General features: G+C 42.0%; 1 protein-coding gene and 3 pseudogenes across 1 annotated transcript; 3 read left to right on the plus strand and 1 right to left on the minus strand.

Annotated features, from left to right (window-relative positions):
* The first annotated feature begins 128 nt into the window (after positions 1-128).
* On the plus strand, positions 129-6,779 carry CCR8 (C-C motif chemokine receptor 8). The gene is made up of 2 exons (XM_053599737.1): positions 129-213; positions 5,433-6,779. The coding sequence occupies exon 2, from the start codon at positions 5,446-5,448 to the stop codon at positions 6,511-6,513; it is 1,068 nt and encodes a 355-aa protein (XP_053455712.1). The 5' UTR covers positions 129-213; positions 5,433-5,445; the 3' UTR covers positions 6,514-6,779.
* On the minus strand, positions 3,229-4,793 carry LOC128591379 (tropomyosin alpha-3 chain-like; annotated as a pseudogene).
* Positions 6,780-10,815: 4,036 nt separating the features above from the next.
* On the plus strand, positions 10,816-10,943 carry LOC128592790 (uncharacterized; annotated as a pseudogene).
* Positions 10,944-23,732: 12,789 nt separating this feature from the next.
* LOC128592764 (40S ribosomal protein S24-like) lies at positions 23,733-24,121 on the plus strand (annotated as a pseudogene).
* Positions 24,122-25,475: the final 1,354 nt, after the last annotated feature.

Genomic DNA, 25,475 nt, shown 5'->3' on the forward strand with positions numbered 1-25,475 from the left:
AATTAATTTCAGTAATTTATCTTGGCTCAGGCTGGTCTCAAACCTGTGAGCTCAGGCTATGGGCCACTGCGCTCCGCCCTTCTCTCTGCTCTTTATCTGCTCTGGAGGACACCTCCAGAGGAGCTACTGAACTTCACATACACACCAAGGTACCGACTCTGAGAAGAAGGAATTTGAAGCACTGAAATCTCCAGAACAAAGGCTCTAAACCAGGTATGTGTTATAAACATGTTTGGGGAAAGAGTAGGCAGGGATATTTTCATATTTTTGAGGGTAGGCAAAGGAAAGAGGAATATTTCAGAGGTCCTGGCTCTATTGCTTCACCTTCAGTGTGACTTTGGACACTGAACTCTGAGATTCAGATGTAATCATAACTCCAGAAATAAAAAGATGATATTGGTATCTGCTTCACAGGAATTCTTGAGGAATAAGTGATACATTGAAAATTTCTGGTCCCCACCCAGCCTGACTTAAAGTGAGACTCTGTCTCTAAAAATAGGGTGTTGTGGCAGGCAGCTATAGTCCCAGCTACTTGAGAGACTGCGGCAAGAGGATCACTTGTGCCCAAGACTTTGAGGTTGCCACGAGCTATGATGCCACAGCACTCTACCAAGGGAGACAAACTGAGACTATCTAAAAAAAAAAAAAATCTGGTCCCCCTTAATAAATGGTAGGAAGCATTATTAATACTTTCCATGGATTTTAATAATAAAAGAGCTGGGTTGAGCATCTAATATTATTCTAGTATGTTAAGGAGCAGAACAGAAGAAAGGTAAACTAAAAATTGTTTTAAAAAATAACGGAAGGCCAAGTGTGGCAGCTCATTCCTGTAATCCCAGCCGTTTGGGAAGGCAGGGTGGGAGGAGTTCAAGAACAGCCTGGGAAATGTAGTGAGATCACCATCTCCACAAAAAATAAAAAAAATTTAACCAGACATGATGGCACATACCTATAGTCCTAGTTACATGGGAGGCTGAGGCAGGAAAATCACTTGAGTTCAGGAGGTGAAGGCTACAATGAGCTGTGATCACACTACCGCAGTCCAGCCTGAACAACAGAGCTAGATCCTATCTCAAAATAAATGAATTAATTAAAAAGAACTGTAAAAGACAAATAGCAAGGCAGATATAAGGGAAACTATTGTTTCTAGAGATAATTGGCAAAAAAAAAGGACCCAACTGTATACTTGAGAAATTATGTTATTTAAATTTACTTTGGATATATACCTAAATAAAATTATTATCTTTAAAAATCAGCTGGGTGTATTGACCCGTACCTGTAGTCCCAGCTACTCAGGAGACTGAGACAGAAGATAGTTTGAGCTCAGGACTTGGAGATTATAGTGCTCTGTGGTCAAGTCCATTCATAGCCAGTGTACTCCAGCCTGGACAACATAGTGAGACCTTCACACACACACACACACACACACACACACACACACACACACACACAGACGCTGCTTGCTTGTTTAACATTATAGAGATGTGGTGCAGCAGACAGGCACTTGAATGTAACGCAAACAAATGTCTTGGAAAAATAATATATTTGGATTGAAATTGCATTAACTATGTATAACAATTTGAGAAGAATAGTCACATTTTACATGTTGAATCTTCCCTTTCATGAATGTAGTATATATTTCCTGTCCTTTGTTTTTGTTGTTGTTGTTGTTGTTGTTGTTGTTTTTGAGAGTTGGAGGGACTGGTTCTTTATTTCAAAAACACACACAGCAATATTCAGTATCAAAACAGTTGCATTATTGGTTTTCTCTTTCTCCCCATGGGCCCCAGAGAGACCACACCAAAGGAGAGTACATGTTAAGCCAGTAAGCTGCAGGATGTACACCTAACAGGCCTCACTCACAGAAACCTCACCAAAAGGTGGGGACTGGGCAGGGAAACAAACTTTAAAAGATTTGTAGTACACTGCCAGCCTAAAGACTATAGAGAGCTCTCACAGCCAGATGGGGTGGCCAGGTTGGCCCAAAGCCAAAACAGCAACATTTCAAAATAATATATAATTTTCAAAGTCTTTTATATATGCTATTCAAGATTTCTCCAGCCCGGACTGATGCAAAGGATAATAGGATGGCACTTTTGGAGACAGCAGCTTCAGACCCAGAAAAGGGTAATGAGATGAGTTCCATATGGCTAAATTAGTGGCAAAATCATAATTTTCTTTGTTTCAAAAAGGCAGGAGAGCAATTATGTGGTCAACTCAACGTAAGGAGCATGTGATCCATTCTGTGAGTGGTTGCAAGAGGGTAGAGACAGGGTAAAAATCTGGTCTCAGTACAGGCGAGGTGGCTCATGCCTATAATCCTAGCACTCTGGGAGGCCAAGGCCGATGGATTGCTTGAGCTCAGGAGTTTGAGACCAGCCTGAGCAAAAGTGAGACCCCATCTCTACTAAAAGTAGAAAAACTCAGGCAAGAGGATCACTTGAGCCCCAGCTGGAGGTTACCATGAGCTACGGCACCACAGCTCTCTACCCAGGGTGACAGCTTGAGATTCTGTCTCCAAAAAAAATAAATAAATAAAAAATCTGGTCTCAGAGGTCTTTGCATCTTAATTTGGTCACTTCAAATAAAAAAGAAAAAATAAAGTTGTCCAAAGATACCTTAAAGCTGAAAACCTGAACAGCATTTTTTGTTGGGATTTTTTTGGGGGAGCGGGAGTGTGCCAACTCTTCCTGGGATCACCTTTCTGGTTTAGCTGGTATTTTGTGCAGAATGATGAGGTTTCCATAGAGGAGTCTTTTCCTGGGCTGGTTTTGGTTCTAAGTGAGGCAGGCCCATATCTTTTTCCCTCCTCTAAGAAGATATGCTTTAAGCTGAAAAGTCACCTTCCAAAAGTGAGAAAGGGATTAGATTGATGCTTCAGAGCTGAGGAAGTATTTGGAATGTTTTACAAATAGTTGCTACAACAAAAAAGTAGTTACAAAATGTGTACATCACAACATGCATTGTGCTCGCATTCTCTTAATTGTTGTTCCCAAAGCTTCTCAGGCTCCAGCCCAGCTGGAATCTCTGGGAAGAGGCAGAGACAATTTGGCTAGAAAGACATGTTGGTGGAGTGGGCAGGGAGAGGGATGAAGCGGGCGGCAAAAGGAGAAAGCAGCCTTCCAGTTAAAGATCAGCCCTCCGTTTGAAGGTCAGCTTGGGGCAGGCTGGCCTCAGGCGGAGTCAGGGTCAGAGGGAGAAGCAGCAGCAGGGCAGGACTGGGGTGCTCTACGTCTCAGTGGGGTCGAGCAGAGTCTGGCCCAGCATCCCTTGTGTACAGAGGTGCTCCTCTTTGGTACATTTCAGTTTATCTTCCAAATCTTCCAAATCATCAATTGTCTTTTCCAGCCTGGCTACCGATCTCTCAGCAAACTCATCACAGGTCTCATGAAACCTCCTTGAGTTTCTCAGTAAGAATCTTTTTTTTAATTTTTTTTTTTTTTTTTTTTGAGACAGAGTCTCACTATGTCACTCTCGGTAGGGTAGAGTCGCAGCTCACAGCAACCTCAAACTCTTGGGCGTAAGCTATTCTCTTGCCTCAGCCTCCCACATAGCTGGGACTCAGCCTGCCACAACCGCCTGGCTATTTCTTGGTTGCAGTTGTCATTGTTATTTAGCTGGGCTGGGCCGGATTAGAACCTGCCAGCCTAGGTGTATGTGGCCTGCACCCTAACCACTGGGCTACGAGCACTGAGCCTGGCAGTAAGAATCTTTCTCTCTTCCTCATGTTTTTCTTCTTTTTGAGAATGCTTTTCTTCAGCAGCGCTCAGACACTTCAGGTTCTGGTCCATCATCTGACCTGCTCATCCATCTCTCCCCAGCCGGACTCTGCCAGCTTGGCGCATTCCTCTGTGCATTCCAAGTCTCCTTCAATAACCACCAGCTTGCGAGCCACTTCTTCGTACTTCCTATCTGCCTCTTCTGCAATATGCTTAGCTTCTTTGAGCTGGATTTCCTGCAGTTGCATCTTTCCTTCATCTTTTAAGGCCCGGTTTTCAATAACCTTCTGCTATATATATATCTCGTTAGCAGCTTTTTCCGCTTCCTCCAGCTTTTGCAGAGCAGTGGCCAGGCGCTCCTGGGCCCGGTCCAGCTCCTCTTCAACCAGCTGGATCCTGCAGTTCAAGGAGGCCACCTCAGCCTCGGCCGGCTCCCAGGCCGCCTTTCTCCCTCCACTTGCCACTGGAGACGCTCGGCTCTCTCCTCTGCATCAACAGCCTGCTGCTGCGGAGCCTGGATCTTGCGCTCCGTCGCCTCTTTGGAGCGGATCGTCCATGGTACCTACCCGGATCGGGTTCGGCTCCAGCTCGGATTCCTGCCTCCTCCGCGCCGAGTTGCAGCGGCTCCTCGCCCCACTTCTGCCACATTATTATTTCCTTTCAATCATGCCTTCTTTTATGTTCTTCAAGAAAATATTATAAGCTTTTACAGAATTAAATCGCGTTTTTTATTAAGTATATTCTAGTAATTTTTATTGCTAATATAACTGGGATCAATTGCATTTTTAAAAAATTAGTTATTTCTGAAGTTTAGGGAAGTAATTAAAAGAATGAATTAAATTTATGAGTATCATGCACATTTATCTCTAAATTAATAAGGAAAATGTAAAATGAAAAACATGATATATCATTTATGTCCATTAAAAAGTAAATACAAAATATACATGTTGCTTCATAAATATGTAAAAGTACAGGGGTAATCTGGTTTAGAATGATACATACCAAATTGGTTTTAGCAGTTGTTTTTGACACATGGGAATTAGTTTGTGCAGTTAAAGGGAACTTTGGCTTCATCTCTTACTGCCAAAAAAAGGAAGAAAGGAGGGAAGGGGGGAAGGAGGGAAGGAAGGGAGGGAGGGAGGGAGGAAGGAAAAGCTCAAAGCGAATATGATAATCTGTTAGCAGTTGGTAATTCTGGAAGATGAAATTGTAAGTAATTAATATTTACATTTGCTTTGGAAATTTTGGCTTTTCTCATCCCACCTAACTCGATTGCACTAGCTGGGGCTGCCATAACAAAATATCATAGATGGGGTGGCTTAAACAACAGAAATATATTTTCTCAGAGCTGTGAAGGCTGTAAGTCCAAGACCAAGGTGCCAACAAGGGTAGTTTCTGGGGAGGCCTCTCTTTCTGGCTTGCATATTGCCACCTTCTCACTGTGTCCTCAGATGGTCTTTTCTCTGTGCACAATGAAAAAGAAAGAAATTTCTGTTCTTTCTCTTCTTGTAAGGGCATGAGTTCTATGTAATGAAGACCCCGCTTTTCTAATTGTATTTAACCTCAGTTATCTCCTTAAAGGACCTACTGCAAACTGTCACACTGTGGAGGAGAGCATCAGCGTATAAATTTGGAGGGGACATGATTCACTAACTTTTTAAAAATCAAGTTATTTTTAAGGAATGAATCTCTTTTATGTGTCTCTGTGACCAGGTCCCCCGCCTCGATGGATTATACACTTGAACCCAATGTGACAACAGTGACTGATGACTACTATCCTGATCTCTTCTCAAGCCCCTGTGATGGGGAACTTATCCAGAGGAACAGCAAGCTGCTTCTTGCCATCTTTTATTGCCTCCTGTTTGTATTCGGTCTTCTGGGAAACATCCTGATCATCCTGGTCCTTGTGGCCTGCAAGAAACTGAGGAGCATCACAGACGTGTACCTCTTGAACCTGGCCCTGTCTGACCTGCTTTTTGTTTTCTCCTTCCCCTTTCAGACCCACTATCAGCTGGACCAGTGGGTGTTTGGGACTGTAATGTGCAAGGTCATCTCTGGCTTGTATTACATTGGCTTCTTCAGCAGCATGTTCTTCATCACCCTTATGAGTGTGGACAGGTACCTGGCTATTGTCCATGCTGTGTATGCCATAAAAGTGAGAACGGCCAGAATGGGCACAGCCCTGAGCCTGGCAGTATGGCTGACTGCCATTCTAGCCACCAGCCCATTGCTAAAATTTTACCAAGTGGACTCTGAAGATGGTATTCTACAGTGTTATTCATCTTACAATCAACAGACTTTGAAGTGGAAGATCTTTATCCACTTTGAAATGAACATCTTAGGCCTGTTGATACCATTCACTATTCTTCTGTTCTGCTACATTAGCATCCTGCACCAGCTGAAGCGGTGCCAAAATCGGAACAAGACTAAGGCCATCAAGTTGGTGCTCATTGTGGTCATTGCGTCTTTACTCTTCTGGGTCCCATTCAACCTGGTCCTCTTCCTCACCTCCCTGCACAACATGCACATCTTGGATGGGTGTGCCATGAACCAGCAGCTGATTTATGCCACCCATGTCACAGAAACCATTTCCTTCACTCACTGTTGTGTGAACCCTATTATCTATGCTTTCATGGGTGAGAAGTTCAAGAAACACCTCTTGGAAATATTTCAGAAAAGTTGCAGCTACATCTTCTTCTCCATAGGAAGACAAATTCCCAGGGAGGGCTGGGAAATATCATCATCCGTCCATCAGTACTCCTCCCGTTCCTCCAGCACAGACTACATTTTGTGAGGATTGGTGAAAAGGAAATAAAAAACACTTTCTTGAGCTAGCAGCAGTGGACAGAGGGGTAGATGTGGGAGGTTTTCAAAAACAGCTTAGCACGAGGGTGTTGTCTGTGTTGTTGCAAACATTTGGAACAGTGACTAAAGACACAGCTGTGTGTGCCTGTCATAAATCTCTGGTCTGTGACTATGTTTAGTGATGATGGACAATGTGATGTCTTTAAAGGATTCTGTATGTCAAGTGAGAAAAAGTGATGTCTGACCTCCTTATATTTATAAAAAATATACCTTCAGAGCCCGTCAGTATCTTGGAAGAAGGGGATATTGAAAAATTTTTAATATCAAACTCTGCCTCTGGGTTAGGTGGCTAACCTAACATGTAATTACAGTGGCTCACACCTATAATTCCAGCACTCTGGGAGGCTGAGGTGGGTAGACTGCTTGAACTCAAGAGTTAGAAGACCAGCCTGAGCAAGCGCAAGACCTCATCTCTAAAAATAGCCAGATGTTGTGGCGGGTGCCTGTAGTCCCAGCTACTAGGAGGCTGAGGCAAGAGACTCACTTAAGCTCAAGAGTGTAAGGTTGCTGTGAGCTGTGATGCCACAGCACTCTACCAAGGGTGACAAAGGGAGACTCTGTCTCAGAAAAAGCCTCTAAGTGTGCAATAATCGATTTGACAGGGAAGCAGCCAAAATGGTTCTGGATCAAGGTGATCATAGTAATAGTGGCACTGAAGATGACATTGTTTACGCTGCAGAAAACATGCCCACAGATGACATGGTTGGAACTGTGTGATGGGTTTATTGAGGGACTAGGGCAGTATACATTCATAAACAGAACAAGAAACCATGTCAGTTCATAAAATCAAAGAGAGACTTCTAAGATAAAAACTGTTGATGAGGCCGATAGCTCCAGAGGAAATGTTTTAAAAGTCATCCAACAAAACGCCTTTTCATCCCTGGAGGACCCACTTCCTGGTCTCTCAATTGTGTCTGATGTTGCTTCTCATCTAAAAAAAAATAAAATACCATATAGTAGCCTTTTCATCAAAACATGGCATCAGAGGTGGAGACTGAAAACCTGCCATTGTTTGTTGTTGCTGCTTACCAGCTGAGACAGATACCCTGCTGAAGCTACTGCGCTGCTTAATTGCCCTGAACACACCATTTTCCCCTGTATTAATGGTATGTCATATTTTTTACTGCTGAGTACTTATGTGTGAATAATTGTAAGAAAATGAATGTTTATCAGATGTGTATTTATTCAGAGTTGGAAATGATGGTAATGTCAGACAATGAAGATATTCACATGGGTGTCTGAGATAATGGCCCCTTTGCTTTCTGGTGGTTCACTATTCATAAACTTTGTTTCATGTGCAAAATTATAAAAAATGTTCTGTACTGTTCAGCTTATGTGTAAATAAAACAAATGAATTTCATGTTTAGACTGGGGTCCCATCCCAAGGTATCTCATATGCAATTATTCCAAAATCTGAAACATTTCTGGACCCAAGCATTTCAGATAAGGGATACTCAGTCTGTACCTTAAAATCGTTGTGATTGTGGGTTTGTCTATTTTTCATTTTAATTTGTGAAGTATAAATATAAAAAATGCACACTAACTTTATAGACATCTTGTATCTTTTTCTTTTCTTTTTTTTAGACAGAGTCTCAAGCTGTTGCCCTGGGTAGAGTGCTGTGGCATCACAGCTCACAGCAACCTCCAACTCTTGGGCTCAAGCAATCCTCTTGCCTCAGTTTTTCTATTTTTAGTAGAGATGACAGAGGTCTTGCTTATGTTCAGGCTGGTCTTGAACTCGTGAACTCAAGCAATCCACCCACCTCGGCCTCCCAGAGTGCTAGGATTATAGGTGTGAGCCACTGCCCCCGGCCAGACACCCTATATCTTGTTATTAAGTGTGTACATATATAGGATTACTATGCATTTTTATTGAATTGACTCTTTTATCATTATGAAATGCTTCTTTTTCCCCAGTAATACTTCTTATCTTAAGGTCTCCTGTGCTCATCCTTAACATAGCCACATCAGCTTTTGGGGGATTAGTGTATGCATTGGGTATCTCTATATGCTTTTACTTTAAACCAAATTGTTCTCCTGTATTTAAAATGTCTCTTTTGTAAGCAGAATTTAGTTGGGGGTTTTTATCCCCAGGGGGAGGTGTTTTATTACCATGAGGATACATACATGACTCTTTATAAGCAGGTCTCACGTTTGCAATCTAGGCTTCCCCAGGAAAATACCTGGGCCCACTGGAATCCAGCTGCTGGTGCTGAAAGGTGCTTGGCCTCTGTCTCATGAGTCACTTCCTCCAGTCACTTCCTGACTGCCACACACATTTACCCAGCACATCAAGCCAGGGCACACTCCTAGCACAGACCATCTCCTGAGCTTGGTGGGGAAGGTGGGAGAGTGACATAGAACTCTACTTCCCAGCACATAAACCCCCACGTTCACATAATATTTCAGGGTCCTTACATTCCTGCACGTATTGTCACAGTTGCTTCTAAGCAGTCTCTACACTTAGAGTTGGTTTATTATAAGCAGAAGCCAAAGAGTACCACTACCTGTATTTTAAAAATCCAGTCTAATAATCTTCATTTTTTAATTGGAATGTTTAGTCCATATATTTAATAAAAAAAATAAAGAAACAGAATAAAAGGCAATAAAGGATAAATGGAGAAGTAAATGACGTTAAACATTTAAATAGTGCTTGCAATCAAAAAGTATTAAAATCCTAATTTAAGATTGACCATAGTAGGTTAGAAATGAGTACTAAAATTTCTAGAGCAAGCAATAAAAAAGTACAAGAAAACATAAATAAAAAGCTAATAGAGAAAAATAATTAGAATAATACTTGATTAACACAAAAGAAACCAAGAAAGGAGCAGGAAATAGGTGTAACCAATAGAAAACAAGGGCGGCCACCTGTGGCTCAAGGAGTAGGGTGCCAGCCCCATATACCGGAGGTGGTGGGTTGAGTGACAAAACTGAGGCTGTCATGTTGATCCATGCACCAGTAAGAATCACAGGGAGAACATTTGGTACATTTACTTTTGGAATCAGTCATAGAGGAAGTTTTCTTTTTTAATCCATCACTAGGGTTGTTGAAGTAATATTTTCATATCAGGGAGGACTGTTTGCAAACGTATTCCCCATTTTCACAGAGGACTCTGCTTCAAATTAGGACTTAACTGTCAAATACTTGCTCTTGCTCCTTGTCATCTGCAATAGGATGGACATTTTGTGGGAAATTGTGCCCACAAAGAAGGTGGTGGCAAGGATGGCAGGGTGGATGTTGGTGGACAGCAGCTGCAGCCCACCATCTGCATTGACAGCTGGCACCTCTCAGGATGCAGCTGGGCTTCTCCATCCTGAGGCACAAGGACTCCTTCAGGTTTGCCTCCGGACCTTCTCACATCCCATATCCTAGCTGGCCTGGGCCTCTATTGCTTCCCTGGGCCTCATGCACTGCCCTCAGATGAGCCACCTGGTTGGTGGAGATTTTTGCAATATAGAAAGCATGAAAGAGCTCAAATTTTACCCTACTTGAAAGCTAAAGAGCCAGTCTGCCACAGTTTCCTGGATGCTGGCAGAAGACATGCAACTACTGGGTCAGAGACAAAGGACTTTATCATCTACATCAGGCGTCCTCAAACTTTTTAAAGAGGGGGCCAATTCACTCTCCCTCAGACCATTGGAGGGTCGGACTATAGTTTAAAAAAACAAACTATGAAAAAATTCCTAAGCACACTGCATATATCTTATTTTGAAGTAAAAAACAAAATGGGAACAAATACAATTCACAGTGCTGCATGTGGCCTGCGGACCGTAGTTTGAGGACCCCTGATCTACATCATAGCAGACAATATGAGCTTGATGGTTTTTGACCACCCCACCCAACATGCTGTAAGCAGTGATGCAGAGTGGTCTACTTAGATGTGCATTTAGTGGTTTAGTGGTATACTACAACAGAGAAACCTCATGCTTTCAAAATGCAATTCTTTAAAGGAATGGCTAGCAAACCTGCCCCATCTTTGCCTTGGAGAAAGACATTACCTTTTTTTCCCCAGATAGATAACATACAAATCTATCCTCCAAAAGGAGGCAGTATGCTGTATGAAGGTCATTTGCTGTATGAAGATTCTTGAAAAGTTGATTCAGATCAAAAGCTGTCAATGCCATTGTTCAGAAGATTGTAGAAATTTAAACACTCATTGAGAATCAGCTGCCAGGTGGCATACATGTCTAGACCAAATAAAAACCTCCTCCATATCAATAGAAAAAGAAAAGCTTTTTACAGTGGCAGTATCGTAGTCAGTGAGGTTAATCTGAGGCACAACCATTGCTAATTAAAATCCCACCACAATGACTTGAAATATAGTCAGCACTGGCAATTTTTGACAGTCTCTATGGAGAATAAAAGAGAAAATTGAAGGCAGACAGGGAACATCAACAGATAATTCTTGAAATAAGGTGTGCAAAAGGTAAAAAAAATAAATGAACACACGCTTAGCTTTGCTATTAACCTATAGCTTTGCTTTAAACCTTGCAGAATGGCTAAAATTAAGAAGTATGACAGTATTAAGTATTGAAAATGGAACACTTACACTGCTGGTAACATTGTAAAAATGTTCTGCCACTTTGGGAAACTATTAGGTATTATCTATAAAAGTTGATGATGATACACATATCCTATGACCCAGCAATTTCAATCTTAGATACAAATCCAGTGAAAACGCATTCAAGTGTGCATCAAGAATGATTGTGGAAGTACATTTGCACTCTGATGCTTATAGCAGCTCAATTCACAATTTCTAAGATATGGAAACAACCCAAGGGCCCATCAATCCATGGATGGATTAATAAACTGTGGTATATATATGCCATGGAATACTATTCAACCATTAAAAAAGATAGAGACTTTACATCTTTTGGATCAACCTGGATGGAATTAAAGAACATTCTCCTTAGTAAAGTATTTTAAGAATGGAAAAGCAAACACCCTATTTACTTAATACTAATTTGAAACTAGTAAATGAACAACTACAGGCCCATATGAAAGAAAAACACAATTAAATTTGGGTAGGGAGGAATAAAGGGAGGGAACTCAGTAAGCTCCCACCTAATGTGTACAATGTAAGGGCATATGGCACACCTCCTGGGTGAAGGACTCAACTACAACTTGAATGCTACCTAATAAATGCAAACAATGTAACCCAGTCATATGTACCCTTACATTAATCCCCCTCCCCCCCCAAAAGATGGGCATGGTGGCCCACACCTGTTATCTTAGCTCTAGGGAAGGCGGAAGTAGGTAGATCACTTGAGCTCAGGAGTTTGAGACCAGCCCAAGCAAGATCAAGACCCCATCTCTACTAAAACTAGCCAGGCATTGTGGTGGGCACCTGTAGTCCCAACTGTTCAGGAGTCTGAGGTAAGAGGATCCCTAAAGCCCCATAGTTTGAGGTTGCTGTGAGCTATGACACCCTTGGCACTCTACCCAGGGTGACAGAGTGAGACTCCATCTCAAAAAAAAAAAAAGAATGTTTATAGGAGTATAATTTATATATTTCTTCTATGGGTGCTATGGCTTGAATTGTGTCCCTCAAAAGAAAATATGTTAAAGTCTTAATCTCTAGTATTTCAGAATGTGACCTTATTTGGAAGTAGGATCTTTGCACATTTAACCAGGTTAAAATGAGGTCATTAGGGTAGGCCCTAGTTCAATATGACTAGTCTTCTTACAAAAATGAGAAATCTGGACACAGACACATGGGGACAATACTTGTAACAAGGGAGACAGAGATTGGAATTATGCAGTTGCCAGCCAAAGAACACTACACATTGTCAGCAGCCAGGTACAGTGATTCACTCCTGTAAGCCTAGCACTCTGGAAGGCTGAAGCAGGGGATTGCTTGAGCTCAGGAGTTCAAGACAAGCCTGAGCAAAAGTGAGACCCCATCTCTACTAAAAATAGAAAAACCAATGACCGCATCCCCATGAGAGACGTACCCTCCAGATTCAGGCGTGCACAAAGAGTGGAATCCCATCTCCTCCCTACATGGAACATCAGCATTCCTGTGGGCGAACAGGAGTGTCTTTCAAATCTGAACATCTGGAACACCGGGGCAGGGGCATGATGGGAGGCAGATTGCTTTCCTGCTGGCCTAGTAGTATAGCTGAGGCATCTCCCCTACTTGCCACTGCAAAGTCCTCAGTGAGGTCTTCCACTCCCACCACCTCTATCAGGAACAGGGCTTTTGCTGCCCTTGGGATATCAATCATAGACACCTGCTTCTACCACAGTCAGTTGTTGCCCATGCGCCACCTACTGGTCTGAGGGGGAACTGCTCAACCCAGTGAAAAGCACTGGAGGGTGAAAAAATCACACGACTGGAAAAAGACCTAAGCTTTCAGAGACTACCATTCTGACTTGCAAGAGATGGTGAACCCGTCACTCACACAGCACATTGCTACAAGCTGCATTTGATAAAAACACCACACAGATTTACTACAACAAAAGAACTCATGCAGAGTCTTTGCTACTGAGAACACCCAGAGCCAAAGCTAGATGATCATTAATTATACACATTATAGCATTGTTTTTCAATCTTTTTTATCTCATGCACGCTTGAACCTATCATTAAACTTCTGCAGCACTCTTAAATTATGTTGATCAAAAAAGAGAGTGGAAAAAAAAGAATATACCTACTGTGCTTTTAACTCCTTTTGAAAATAATTTAATTAAGATAAGAATAGGAAGAGAAAAAGGTTTTAAGATGGCGGCCAAATAACAGCTTCCTTGCAACTGGGTACAGTGAGACTGGGGAAAGAAGACTTCAGGCATCTCTGGCAGGTGGGATCTGCCCAGAAACATCCCTTTGGGAACACAGGGAGTTGGCAAGAGACTTCTGGACCTCATGAGGAGGACAAAAGCAGTGGAGAACTGGCAAGTGGTTGAGTGTGTTTGCTCGGTCCAATCCCACCAGCAGCTGTAAGTACAGCAGCAGTGAGATTGCAAACTGGAAAGGCCTTCCCTGTGAGATGTCTTGGTTTTTTGGACTTGGGGACTCATTTGAACTACTTTGGGAGAGCTTGGGAGAGAGTGCAGAGGACTTTAAGCATCGTCTAGGGCCCCAGATTGAGCCCAGACAGAGCTAATAGTGTTGGGCTGTGGGCCACATGGAGCCATTGTGGGAGAACTGCCTCAGCAAGCTCCACCCTCAGAGTAGCAGAGCAAGGATCAGGTGGGAGACCTTGGGCAAGTAATCTAGTGACTGAGCAGCCTAAAGGCGGAGACCAGCCTTGAGATGCCTTACAGCCTTGGCCCTCAGAGGCATAGAGTGAGAACGGTTTTGGCACACTGGGTAAGTGAGCAGCCACTTCAGGAGTGATCCCAGTGACAAGTGCTTTTCCGGGAAAGCTTCTGCTTAGCCAAGGTTAACAGTTAAAAGTACCTTTTAAGTGGGCTGAGGAGAGATTTAGGCTCTCAACCCTGTAGGGGTTGGGAAATCAGCAGAGGCCTCCAGTCTTCATCTTGTATTGCTGTATCAGCATTGTGATTAACATCTTATACCCCAGAAGATTACCTGTTGCCCAGACAATATTCAGCAATATACATATATATAGTGCTTTGTTTTTGCTTTTGGTTTTTTTCTTTTCATTTGTTTTGTTTTTCTTTTTTTTTTAATTTCAACATTTTCTCTCTAGCCTTTTCTTTTTTCTTTCTTTCTTTTCTTTCTTCATTTATTTATTCATTTATTTATTTTATTAAATCATAGCTGTGTACATTAAAGCAATCATGTGGTACAATATGTTGGGGTTTATTTATTTATTGTTGGCGATTAATTGAGGGTACAAGAAACCAGGTTACACTGATTGCATTTGTTAGACAAAGTCCCTCTTGCAATCATGTCTTGCCCCCAAAAGGTGTGGCACACACCAAGGTCCCACCCACCTCCTCCTTCCCTCTCTCTACTCTTCTTTTCCCCACCCCTCCCACCTTCTATCTCTCTTTGCTCTCCTTTTCCCCCACCCCACCATGACATTAATTGCCATTGATTGTCTTCATATCAAAATTGAGTACATAGGATTCATGCTTCTCCATTCTTTTTTTTTTTTTTTTTTGGTATTTTTTTTTTATTAAATCATAACTGTATACAATGATATGATTATGGGGCATCATACACTCACTTCATAAACCATTTGACACATTTTTATCACAGTGGTTAACATAGCCTTTCCGGCGTTATCTCAGTTACTGTGCCAAAACATTTACATTCTACATTTACCAAGTTTCTCAAATACCCCTGTAATATGCACCACAGGTGTGATCCCACCGATTCCCCTCCCTCTACCCACCCACCCCCCCTTTCCCACTTCCCCCTATTGTTAAGTTGTAGCTGGGTTATAGCTTTCATGTGAGAGTCCCAAATTAGTTTCATAGTAGGGCTGTGTACATTGGGTATTTTTTCTTCCATTCTTGGGATACTTTACTAAGAAGAATATGTTCCAGCTCCATCCATGTAAACATGAAAGAGGTAAAGTCTCCATCTTTCTTTAAGGCTGCATAGTATTCCATGGTATACATATACCACAATTTATTAATCCATTCGTGGATCGATGGGCACTTGGGCTTTTTCCATGACTTAGCTATTATGAATTGGGCTGCAATAAACATTCTGGTACAAATATCTTTGTTATGGTGTGATTTTTGGTCTTCTGGGTATATGCCCAGCAGAGGAATTACAGGATTGAATGGCAGATCTATTTTTAGATCTCTGAGTGTTCTCCATATATCTTTCCAAAAGGAATGTATTAATTTGCATTCCCACCAGCAGTGCAGAAGTGTTCCCTTTTCTCCGCATCCACGCCAACATCTCTGGTCTTGAGATTTTGTGATATAGGCTAGTCTCATTGGAATTAGATGATATCTCAAAGTAGTTTTGATTTGCATTTCTCTGATGATTAAAGATGATGAGCATTTTTTCATATGTCTGAAGGCCGTGCGCCTGTCTTCTTCAGAGAAGTTTCTCTTCAAATCCCTTGCCCAGCCTGCGATGGGATCCCTTGTTTTTTTCTTGCTGATGCGTTTGAGTTCTCTGTGGATTCTGGTTATTAAACCTTTGTCAGAGTTATACCCTGCAAATATCTTCTCCCATTCTGAGGGCTGTCTGCTTGCTCTGCTTACTGTGTTCTTAGCTGTGCAGAAGCTTTTTAGTTTGATCAAGTCCCAGTAGTGTATTTTTGAAGCTGCTTCAATTGCCCGGGGGGTTCTCCTCATGAAATACTCACCCAGACCAATTTCTTCAAGGGTTTTCCCTGCATTCTCCTCTAGTATTTTTATAGTTTCATGTCTTAAGTTTAAATCTTTAATCCAATGAGAGTCTATCTTAGTTAATGGTGAAAGGTGTGGGTCCAATTTCAGTCTTCTGCAGGTTGCCAGCCAGTTCACCCAGCACCATTTGTTAAATAGGGAATCTTTTCCCCACTGAATGTTTTTAATTGGCTTGTCAAAAATCAAATAGTGGTAAGTAGCTGGATTCATCTCTTGGTTCTCTATTCTATTCCAGATATCTACTTCTCTGTTTTTGTGCCAATACCATGCTGTTTTGATCACTATCGATTTGTAGTAAAGTCTGAGGTCTGGTAGTGTGATTCCTCCTGTTTTGTTTTTATTTCTGAGTAATGTCTTGGATATTCGAGGTTTTTTCTGATTCCATATAAAACGAAGTAATGTTTTTTCAAGATCTTTAAAATATGACAGTGGAGCTTTAATAGGGAGTGCGTTGAAATTATATATTGCTTTGGGTAGTATGGACATTTTGATAATGTTGATTCTTCCTAGCCATGAGCATGGTATGTTTTTCCATTTGTTAACATTTTCAGCTATTTCTTTTCTTAGAGTTTCATAGTTCTCTTTATAGAGATCTTTCACGTCTTTTGTTAGGTAAATTCCCAAATATTTCATCTTCTTTGGCACTACTGTGAATGGGATAGAGTCCTTAACTGCTTTTTCAATTTGACTGTTGTTGGTGTATATAAAGGCTACCGATTTATGAATGTTGATTTTGTAACCTGAGACGCTGCTGTATTCCTTGATCACTTCTAGGAGTTTTGTAGTAGAGTCCCTAGTGTTTTCCAGATACACAATCATATCATCTGCGAAGAGCGAGAGTTTGATCTCTTCTGACCCTATATGGATACCCTTGATCGCCTTTTCTTCCCTAATTGCGGTGGCTAAAACTTCCATTACAATGTTGAAAAGCAATGGAGACAATGGGCAGCCTTGTCTGGTTCCTGATCTGAGTGGAAATGATTCCAATTTAACTCCATTCAATATGATATTGGCTGTGGGTTTGCTGTAGATAGCCTCTATCAGTTTAAGAAAAGTCCCTTCTAGACCAATTTTCTTGAGTGTTCTGATCATGAAGGGATGCTGGATATTATCAAAAGCTTTTTCTGCATCAATTGAGAGAATCATATGGTCTTTGTTTTTTAATTTGTTTATGTGCTGAATTACATTTATAGATTTACGTATATTGAACCAGCCTTGAGACCCTGGGATAAAACCAACTTGGTCATGATGTATAATTTGTTTGATGTGTTGCTGGATTCTGTTTGTTAGGATCTTGTTGAATATTTTTGCATCTATATTCATTAGTGATATTGGTCTATAATTTTCTTTTCTTGTTGGGTCTGTTCCTGGTTTGGGGATCAGGGTGATGTTTGCTTCATAGAACGTGTTGGGTAGTCTTCCTTCTTTTTCTACATTTTGGAACAGGTTGAGTAATATAGGTACTAATTCCTCTTTAAAGGTTTGGTAGAATTCTGACGTGAAACCTTCTGGTCCCGGGCTTTTCTTTTTAGGGAGGTTTTGTATAGTTGATGCTATTTCTGAACTTGATATGGGTCTGTTCAACATTTCCACTTGATTCTGGTTAAGTCTTGGAAGGTGGCATGCTTCCAAGTATCGGTCTATTTCCTTCAGATTTTCATATTTCTGAGAATAAAGTTTCTTGTAATATTCATTAAGGATTTTTTGGATTTCTGATGAGTCTGTGGTTATTTCATCTTTGTTGTTTCTGATTGATGATATCAGAGATTTTACTCTTTTTTTCCTGATTAGGTTGGCCAGAGGTTTATCTATTTTATTGACCTTTTTGAAAAACCAGCTTTTTGATTTATTGATCTGTTGTATTATTCTTTTGTTTTCAATTTCATTTAATTCTGCTCTAATTTTGGTTATTTCTTTTCTTCTACTTGGTTTGGGGTTGGAATGTTCTTCCTTTTCCAGTTGCGTGAGATGTCCCATTAAGTTGTTAACTTCCTCTCTTTCCGTTCTCTTGAGGAAGGCTTGCAGTGCTATAAATTTCCCTCTTAGAACTGCCTTTGCAGTGTCCCAGAGGTTCTGATAGTTTGTGTCTTCATTGTCGTTTTGTTCCAAAAAAATTGGTGATTTCTTTCTTAATCTCATCTCTGACCCAGCTATCATTCAGCATAAGGTTATTTAACTTCCATGTTTTTGTATGGGTATGCAGATTCCTGTTGTTACTCAATTCAAGTTTTATTCCATGATGGTCCGAGAAGATGCATGGAATAATTTCTATTCCTTTAAATTTACTGAGGTTAGACTTGTGACCTAAAATGTGATCAATTTTGGAGTAAGTTCCGTGCGCTGATGAGAAGTATGTGTATTCAGTTCTGTTGGGATGAAATGTTCTGTAGATGTCTGCTAAATCTAAATATTGGATGGTTAGGTTTAAATCTAAGATTTCTTTGCTCAGCTTCTTTCTGGAGGATCGATCCAACACTGCCAAGGGAGTGTTGAAATCTCCAACGATTATGGAGCTGGAGGAAATCAAGTTACTCATGTCTGTTAGAGTTTCTCTTATAAATTGAGGTGCATTCTGGTTGGGTGCATAGATATTAATAATTGAGATCTCGTCATATTGAGTATTACCCTTAACAAATATGAAGTGACCATTCTTGTCCTTCCTTACTTTTGATGGTTTAAAGCCTACTGTATCTGCAAATAAAATTGCAACACCTGCTTTTTTCTGATTACCATTTGCCTGAAATATGGATGACCATCCTTTCACCCTGAGTCTGTATTTGTCTTTTAAGTTGAGATGTGACTCTTGTATGCAACAAATATCTGGCTTGAGTTTTTGTATCCAGTCAGCTAACCTATGCCTCTTTAGAGGACAGTTTAAGCCATTCACATTGATGGAGAGTATTGATAAGTCTGGTGGAATTTTGGGTATCGAGTTTTTCAAAGGTCCAGTGGACATTTTTAATCCTTTCGCCAGTGTGGAAGTTGGAGTTTGATCCGAAGTTTCTGAGTGAGTTTACTTTTGTGGTATAGGATTGGGTTGGTCATTGTGGAGGATAGGTCGGAGAACATCCTGAAGAGCTGGTTTACTTATGGCAAATTTTTTCAACATATGAATGTCATTGAAGTATTTAATTTCTCCATCATAGATGAAACTCAGTTTAGCTGGATACAAGATCCTGGGTTGAAAGTTTTTTTGCTTTAGGAGATTAAAAGTTGATGACCAGCCTCTTCTTGCTTGAAAAGTTTCAGCAGAGAGATCTGCAGTTATTCTAATATTCTTACCTTTGTACGTTATAGTTTTCTTTCGCCGGGCTGCTTTGAGAATCTTCTCTTTCATGTTAACTTTAGTGAAGCTAATTATGATATGTCTGGGAGATGGCTTATTGGGGTTGAATCGTGCTGGGGTTCTGAAGCTGTCTGCTATCTGAATTTCAGATTCTCTAGGCATGTCTGGAAAATTTTCTTTCATAATTTCATGTAGAAGGGCCTCTGTGCCCTTGGCAGCCACTTCGTCGTTCTCCGAAATTCCTATAACCCTTATGTTGTTTTTTTTTTAATTATCTGAGAGTTCTCTGAGTGAGTGATCCGTTTTTGCTCTCCATTTCTCTTCCTCTTTGAGAGATTGGGAGCGTTCGAAGACTTTATCTTCAATGTCAGAAATCCTTTCTTCTGCTTGCTCCATTCTGTTACTGAGGGATTCTACTGTATTTTTCATATCTTTGAGGGCTGTAAGTTCTTGTTTCAGTGTGTCTAAGTCTTTGGTGGTTTTGTCTTTAAACTCGTTAAATTCTTGAGACAATTTTTGAATTTCTCCTCGAATTCCTAATTCCATTTTATTAATCTTGTCTGCAAACCAAATTCTGAATTCGACTTCTGACATCTCAGCCAGTTGTTTATGAATGGGATCTTCAATCACATCTGCTGTATCTTTTCTTGGGGGGGGTTGATCTATTCTGGTTATTCATGTTACCAGAGTTTTTCCGCTGATTCCGCCCCATGGTTTACTCCCTTTGGTTTTTCCCCTGGGGTTTTATCAAGGGCCCGTACAGTGTTGTGGCCTGAGAAACTGGGGCCCTGTCTGGTGTGGTGGAGCAAAGTGGTTCTGTCTTGTTTTCAGCTGGTTTCTGTTCGATCCTATTGCAACTTCTACTCTGGCCTGAAGTCTCAGCTGTGTGGAAAAATCAGCAATTAAGTCACCCCGCCTGCCCACCTCTGGCCCCAGTTGGAAAAGGAGAATCAAACCTTCCTACAATCGCACACCCAGGGCACCGCCTGAAAAGTCCTCAGTCTATTAGCCCAGTTCAAAAGGTCCGAATCAACTGTCTCAATCGGCACTTGTCTCGGGTGGAAGGGTTCAAGAGGTCTCTGGGAACTGGATCACAGGGGCCTGGTGACTCCTCTGACACAGCTCACCCCAGTGCAGCGTGGAGTCAGGAGGAGCCACCCAGCAAACAGAGCAGTCTGGGAAGGTTGACGTCTCCTTCCCCACTTTGCCCCTCCGTCGGACCCAGTCACTGGTATCTCTGCAGATGGCTAACCCAGTTGCCTGCAGTGAACAGACACTCCAGGGGTTTGCACCTGCCTGAATCACAAGGAAGTCTGCCAGGCCCCCGCAGACTGCCGCTATCTAGCAGGAGGAGATGGGGCCTGACATCTTTGAGTGTTTGATGCAGGTGATGGGAAGGAGGTGTTCACTCAGGCTTAGCCCCGTCCCTGATGGATGCTGCTAACAGAACAGAACAGAACAGAACAGACAACTTTGTGAGGTTCTGTCTCTGTTCCTGTCGTCGCCTACAGAAGACAGGCTGTTTTGAGTTCAAACGTCTTTGCTGCTGGAGAATTGCGTCTGAACACCTCTCTGGGTTGCCCCGCCCTGGAAGCTTCCCGGGTTTGTAAGCCGTCACCGGTGGCCTCCTCTGGTTGCCCAGGGAGACAGGGGGTGTGGCCTCAGAATATCCAGAAGTGAGCATTCTGCCGTTAAAGAAAAAACGGCTGTTGATCTACCTCCAGGGAACTGCTGCTCTGGTGTGGGCAGATGAGTCAGCACTGAGCGGCCGCAGTTTGTGCTGGGTCCACACCCCTTAAGAGATCCCCCAAGAATCAGAAGTCTTGGGGGATGGGCCCCCAGACCCCGATTGGGAGTGGGGGGGGGAAGCTAGAGTTTCATTCAGTTTCACGCAATACTACGGTCCGGGGAGGGCTCCTGCACTGCACCGCAGGGAAGTGCCGCCAAGGCTTGATTTCCCCTCAGCAGAGTGCCCTCTCCTCGCTCACGTATCCCAGAGTCAGCGCTGACCTGACGCAGCTCAGGCACTGTGCACTCCCCTCGAGAAATCACCCAAGGAGCCGAACTCCTGGGGGATAGGCCCTCAGACCCCGAGTGAGAGTAGGGGTTCTCAGCTCTCAGCGGGGAAGCTAGAGTCTTATTCAGTCTTGTGCCCCGTAATGTTGCCCGGGGAGGGTTGGTGCACTGCACCGCAGGGAAGTGCCGCGAGGCGTGACTCCCCCTCAGCCCGGTGCCCTCTCCTCACTTGCGCACCTCAGAGTCAATGCTGACCAGTCGCAACTCGGGGACTGTCCACTCCCCTGAGAAATCACCCAAGGATCCGAAGTCCTGGGGGACAGGCCTCCAGACGTCAGTGGGCAGGAGGGGAGCGCCGGGGATTCAGGGTTGCCGGCAAAGGATTCCCAAAGTTTTATTCAGCCCTATGTCCGGCAGGAGAACGCCACGGCACCCCAGTAGGGGAGGTAGGTCCAGTTTTTAGAAGGTCTCTCCCTGGAGTGTAGTGGGAGGGCCTTTAATTTCTGCCCGCTTGTTCAATTGTGGGGCTCATGAGCCGGTCTCATGGGGGAGGGGGACTCCCGTCCACTTGGTGGTGGATTTTGTACCTTTTGTTTGCGTCCTTGTGATCACAACTTGCCTCAGCGGTGTTGATGTGCGTTCTTCAGCCTTCTCTCTTGGTGAGGCTCAAGTCCACCAGGATACTTACTAAATTCCTGTCCCTTAACTCTCCTTCTGGACGGGAGCCTTTGTTGAAAGCTGGCTTCAGTCCGCCATCTTGTCTCCAATTCCTGCATATTTTGAATCAGACAAAAGCTTGGTAACTAGGATCTATATAGAACTCAAATTAATCCACATGAAAAAAGCCAACAATCCCATATATCAATGGGCAAGAGACATGAATAGAACCTTCTCTAAAGAAGAGAGATGAATGGCTAGCAAACATATGAAAAAATGCTCATCATCCCTAATTATTAGAGAAATGCAAATCAAAACCACCCTGAGTCCCTCAATGAATCCCCAATAATAAAAAATAAAAAATGATTAAAAAAAAAAAACACCCTGAGAGACCATCTAACCCCCAGCAAGAATGGCCCACATCACGAAATCTCAAAACTGCAAGATGCTGGTGTGGGTGTGGAGAGAAGGGAACACTTTTACACTACTGGTGGGACTGAAAACTAATACAACCTTTTTGGAAGGAAGTATGGAGAAACCTCAAAACACTCAATCTAGATCTCCCATTTGATCCTGCAATTCCATTACTGGGCATCTATCCAGAAGGAAAAAAAATCCTTTTATCATAAGGACACTTGCACTAGACTGTTTATTGCAGCTCAACTTACAATTGCCAAAATGTGGAAACACCCTAAATGCCCACCAACCCAGGAATAGATTAAAAAGCTGTGGTATATGTACACTATGTAATACTATTCAGCCATTAAAAAAATGGAGACTTTACAGCCTTTGTATTAACATGGATGGAAATGGAACACATTATTCTTAGTAAAGCATCACAAGAATGGAGAAGCATGAATCCTATGTACTCAATTTTGATATGAGGACAATGACAATATCGTGGTGGGGGAAGGGGAGAGCAGAGAGAGAAAAAAGGAGGGAGGGGTGGGGAAAGGAAGAGCAGAGAGAGGGAAGGAGGGAGTGGGGTAGGGTCTTGGTGTATGACACACCTTTTGGGGTCAGGATTACAATTGTAAGAGAGACTTTACCTAACAAATGTAATCAGTGTAAACTGGTTTCTTGTACCCTCAATGAACCCCCAACAACTACAAAAAAACCAAAAAAAAACAAAAAAAAAAGAAAGAAAATAATTTAATTAATGATCTTTAAAATTTTTTGTGCCACTCTTAAGATCCTCTCACAGCACACCAGTGTGCCATGGTACACCAGTTGAAAATCACTGCATTATGGTTACATCCTCAAGTGAGAGGAAACACCTAGTCCAATTGAAAATAACTTAAAAAATAGGAAAAAGAAACAGTCTAACTAGATGAGAAGGAACCAGAGAAAAAAATTTGGTAATATGAAACACAATTTCACACCTCTCCCAAAGGATCACACTAATCCTCCAGAAATAGATCAAACCAAAATTACATGTTTGGTATACCAGTTAAAGAATTAAAAATATTGGTGTTAAGATTCTCAATGAGATCCAAGGGAAAGTTTAAAATCAACAAGAAGAAATTTTTTAAAAATAAGACTATGAATGAAAAATTTTCTAAAGAAAATAAAAAACAGGCTCAGCACCCATAGCACAGTGGTTACGGTGCCCGCCACATACACCAAGGTTGGTGGGTTCAACCCAGCCCAGGCCTGCTAAACAACAATGACAACTGCAACAACAACAAAAAATAGCCAGGTGTTGTGGCAGGCATCTGTATTCCCAGCTACTCAGGAGGCTGAGGCAAGAGAATCACTTAAGTCCAAGAGTTTGAGGTTGCTGTGAGCTGTGATGCCATGGCACTCTACCTAGGGTGACATAGTAAGACTCTGTCTCAAAGCAAACAACAACAACAAAAAACCCAAACAGCTCTTTTCCTCCCCGCCTGCTTAAGGATTGCCTGCCATCATGAATGATACAGTAACTATCCAGACCAAGAAATTCATGATCAACCAACTACTTCAGAGGAAACAAATGGTCATTGATGTTCTTCACCCTGGGAAGGCAACAGTACCAAAGACAGAAATTTGGGGAAACCTAGACAAAATATACATGACCAAATCTGATACCATGTTTGTATTTGGATTTCGAAGTCACTTTGGTGGGGGCGAAACAACTGACTTTGGCATGATTTATGATTCCTTGGATTATGCAAAGAAAAATGAACTCAAACATAGCATGGCCTGAATGAGAAGAAAAAGACGTCAACAAAGCAGCGAGAGGAACACAAGAACAGAATGAAGAAAGTCAGAGGGACTGCAAAGGCCAAGGCCAAGGTTGTCGCTGTCAAAAAGTGAGCTGGAGATTGGATAATAGCCAAAGGAGTAAAGACTCTACAGTGACGTTATCTGCAGTCAATGTGTGGATTTTTCACAAGAGGATTAATAAACTAAAGCCTTTAAAAAACAACAACGAACAAACAGAACTTCTGGAAATGAAAGACTAATTTAGGGAATTACGAAATGCAGTGGGAACTTTTAACAATAGACTAGGTTGAGTAGGAAGAAAGAATTTCAGAGGTTGAAGGCAAGGTTTATGAATTAACTCAGACAGAAATAAAGAAAAAACAATGAAAAGAAATGAACATCTCTAAAAACTATGAGATTATATAAAATATACAAATCTAAGAATCACTTCTATGATGAAAACTATTTATATAACATAAGATTCTTTAAACCTTTTTATATCTATTTTTTAGTAAGATGGTAATAATTTTTTTTTTGAGACAGAGTCTCACTTTGTCGCCCTCAGTAGAGTTCTATAGTGTCATAGCTCACAGTAACCTCAAGCTCTTGGGCTCAGGCGATTCTCTTGCCTCAGCCTCCTGAGTATCTGGGACTATAGGTGCCTGCCACAGTGCCTGGCTATTTTTAGAAACAGGGTCTTGCTTTTGCTCAGGCTGTTCTTGAACCTGTGAGCTCGGGCAATCCACCTGCCTCATCCTCCCAGAGTGCTAGGATTGCAGGCATGAGCCACCATGCCCGGCAAGATGGTAATAATTTAAAGTAACTACATACACCTTAACACATTGGATTTGAATTCTATTAAACACAACTGTATGTTGACATACATTTGAAAGATGATAACTTAAATCACACTTACATGTGGAAGGCTTCAAAATAACAAGAAGGCTCTATGGAATAGGAATAAATATGGAAATAATGTCTTAGTACTTTTTTTTTTTTTTTTTTGTAGAGAAAGAGTTTCACTTTATGGACCTAGGTAGAGTGCCATGGCATCACACAGCTCACAGCAACCTCCAACTCCTGGGCTTAAGCGATTCTCTTGCCTCAGCCTCCCAAGTAGCTGGGACTACAGGTGCCCACCACAACACCCGGCTATTTTTTTGTTGCAGTTCGGCCGGGGCCGGGTTTGAACCCTCCACCCTCGGTATATGGGGCCGGCACCTTACCGACTGAGCCACAGGTGCCGCCCTGTCTTAGTACTTTTTATACATAAAGCTGTATAATTGTAGAGTTTTGGTATAGTTCACAAAAACTACTAAAACTCCTGTATGTTTAAGGGTAGTTAGTTATGAGCACAGGCAGTAGTCCCCATAGATGGCAACTTTACACCTCACACATTATCTATTTTTACAATTAATATTATGAAAATCAAGATGATCTAAGTCTCTAATAACTTGGTAATAAA

Source organism: Nycticebus coucang, chromosome 8 (genome assembly GCF_027406575.1).
Source record: "Nycticebus coucang isolate mNycCou1 chromosome 8, mNycCou1.pri, whole genome shotgun sequence".
Taxonomy (NCBI): Eukaryota; Metazoa; Chordata; class Mammalia; order Primates; family Lorisidae; genus Nycticebus; species Nycticebus coucang.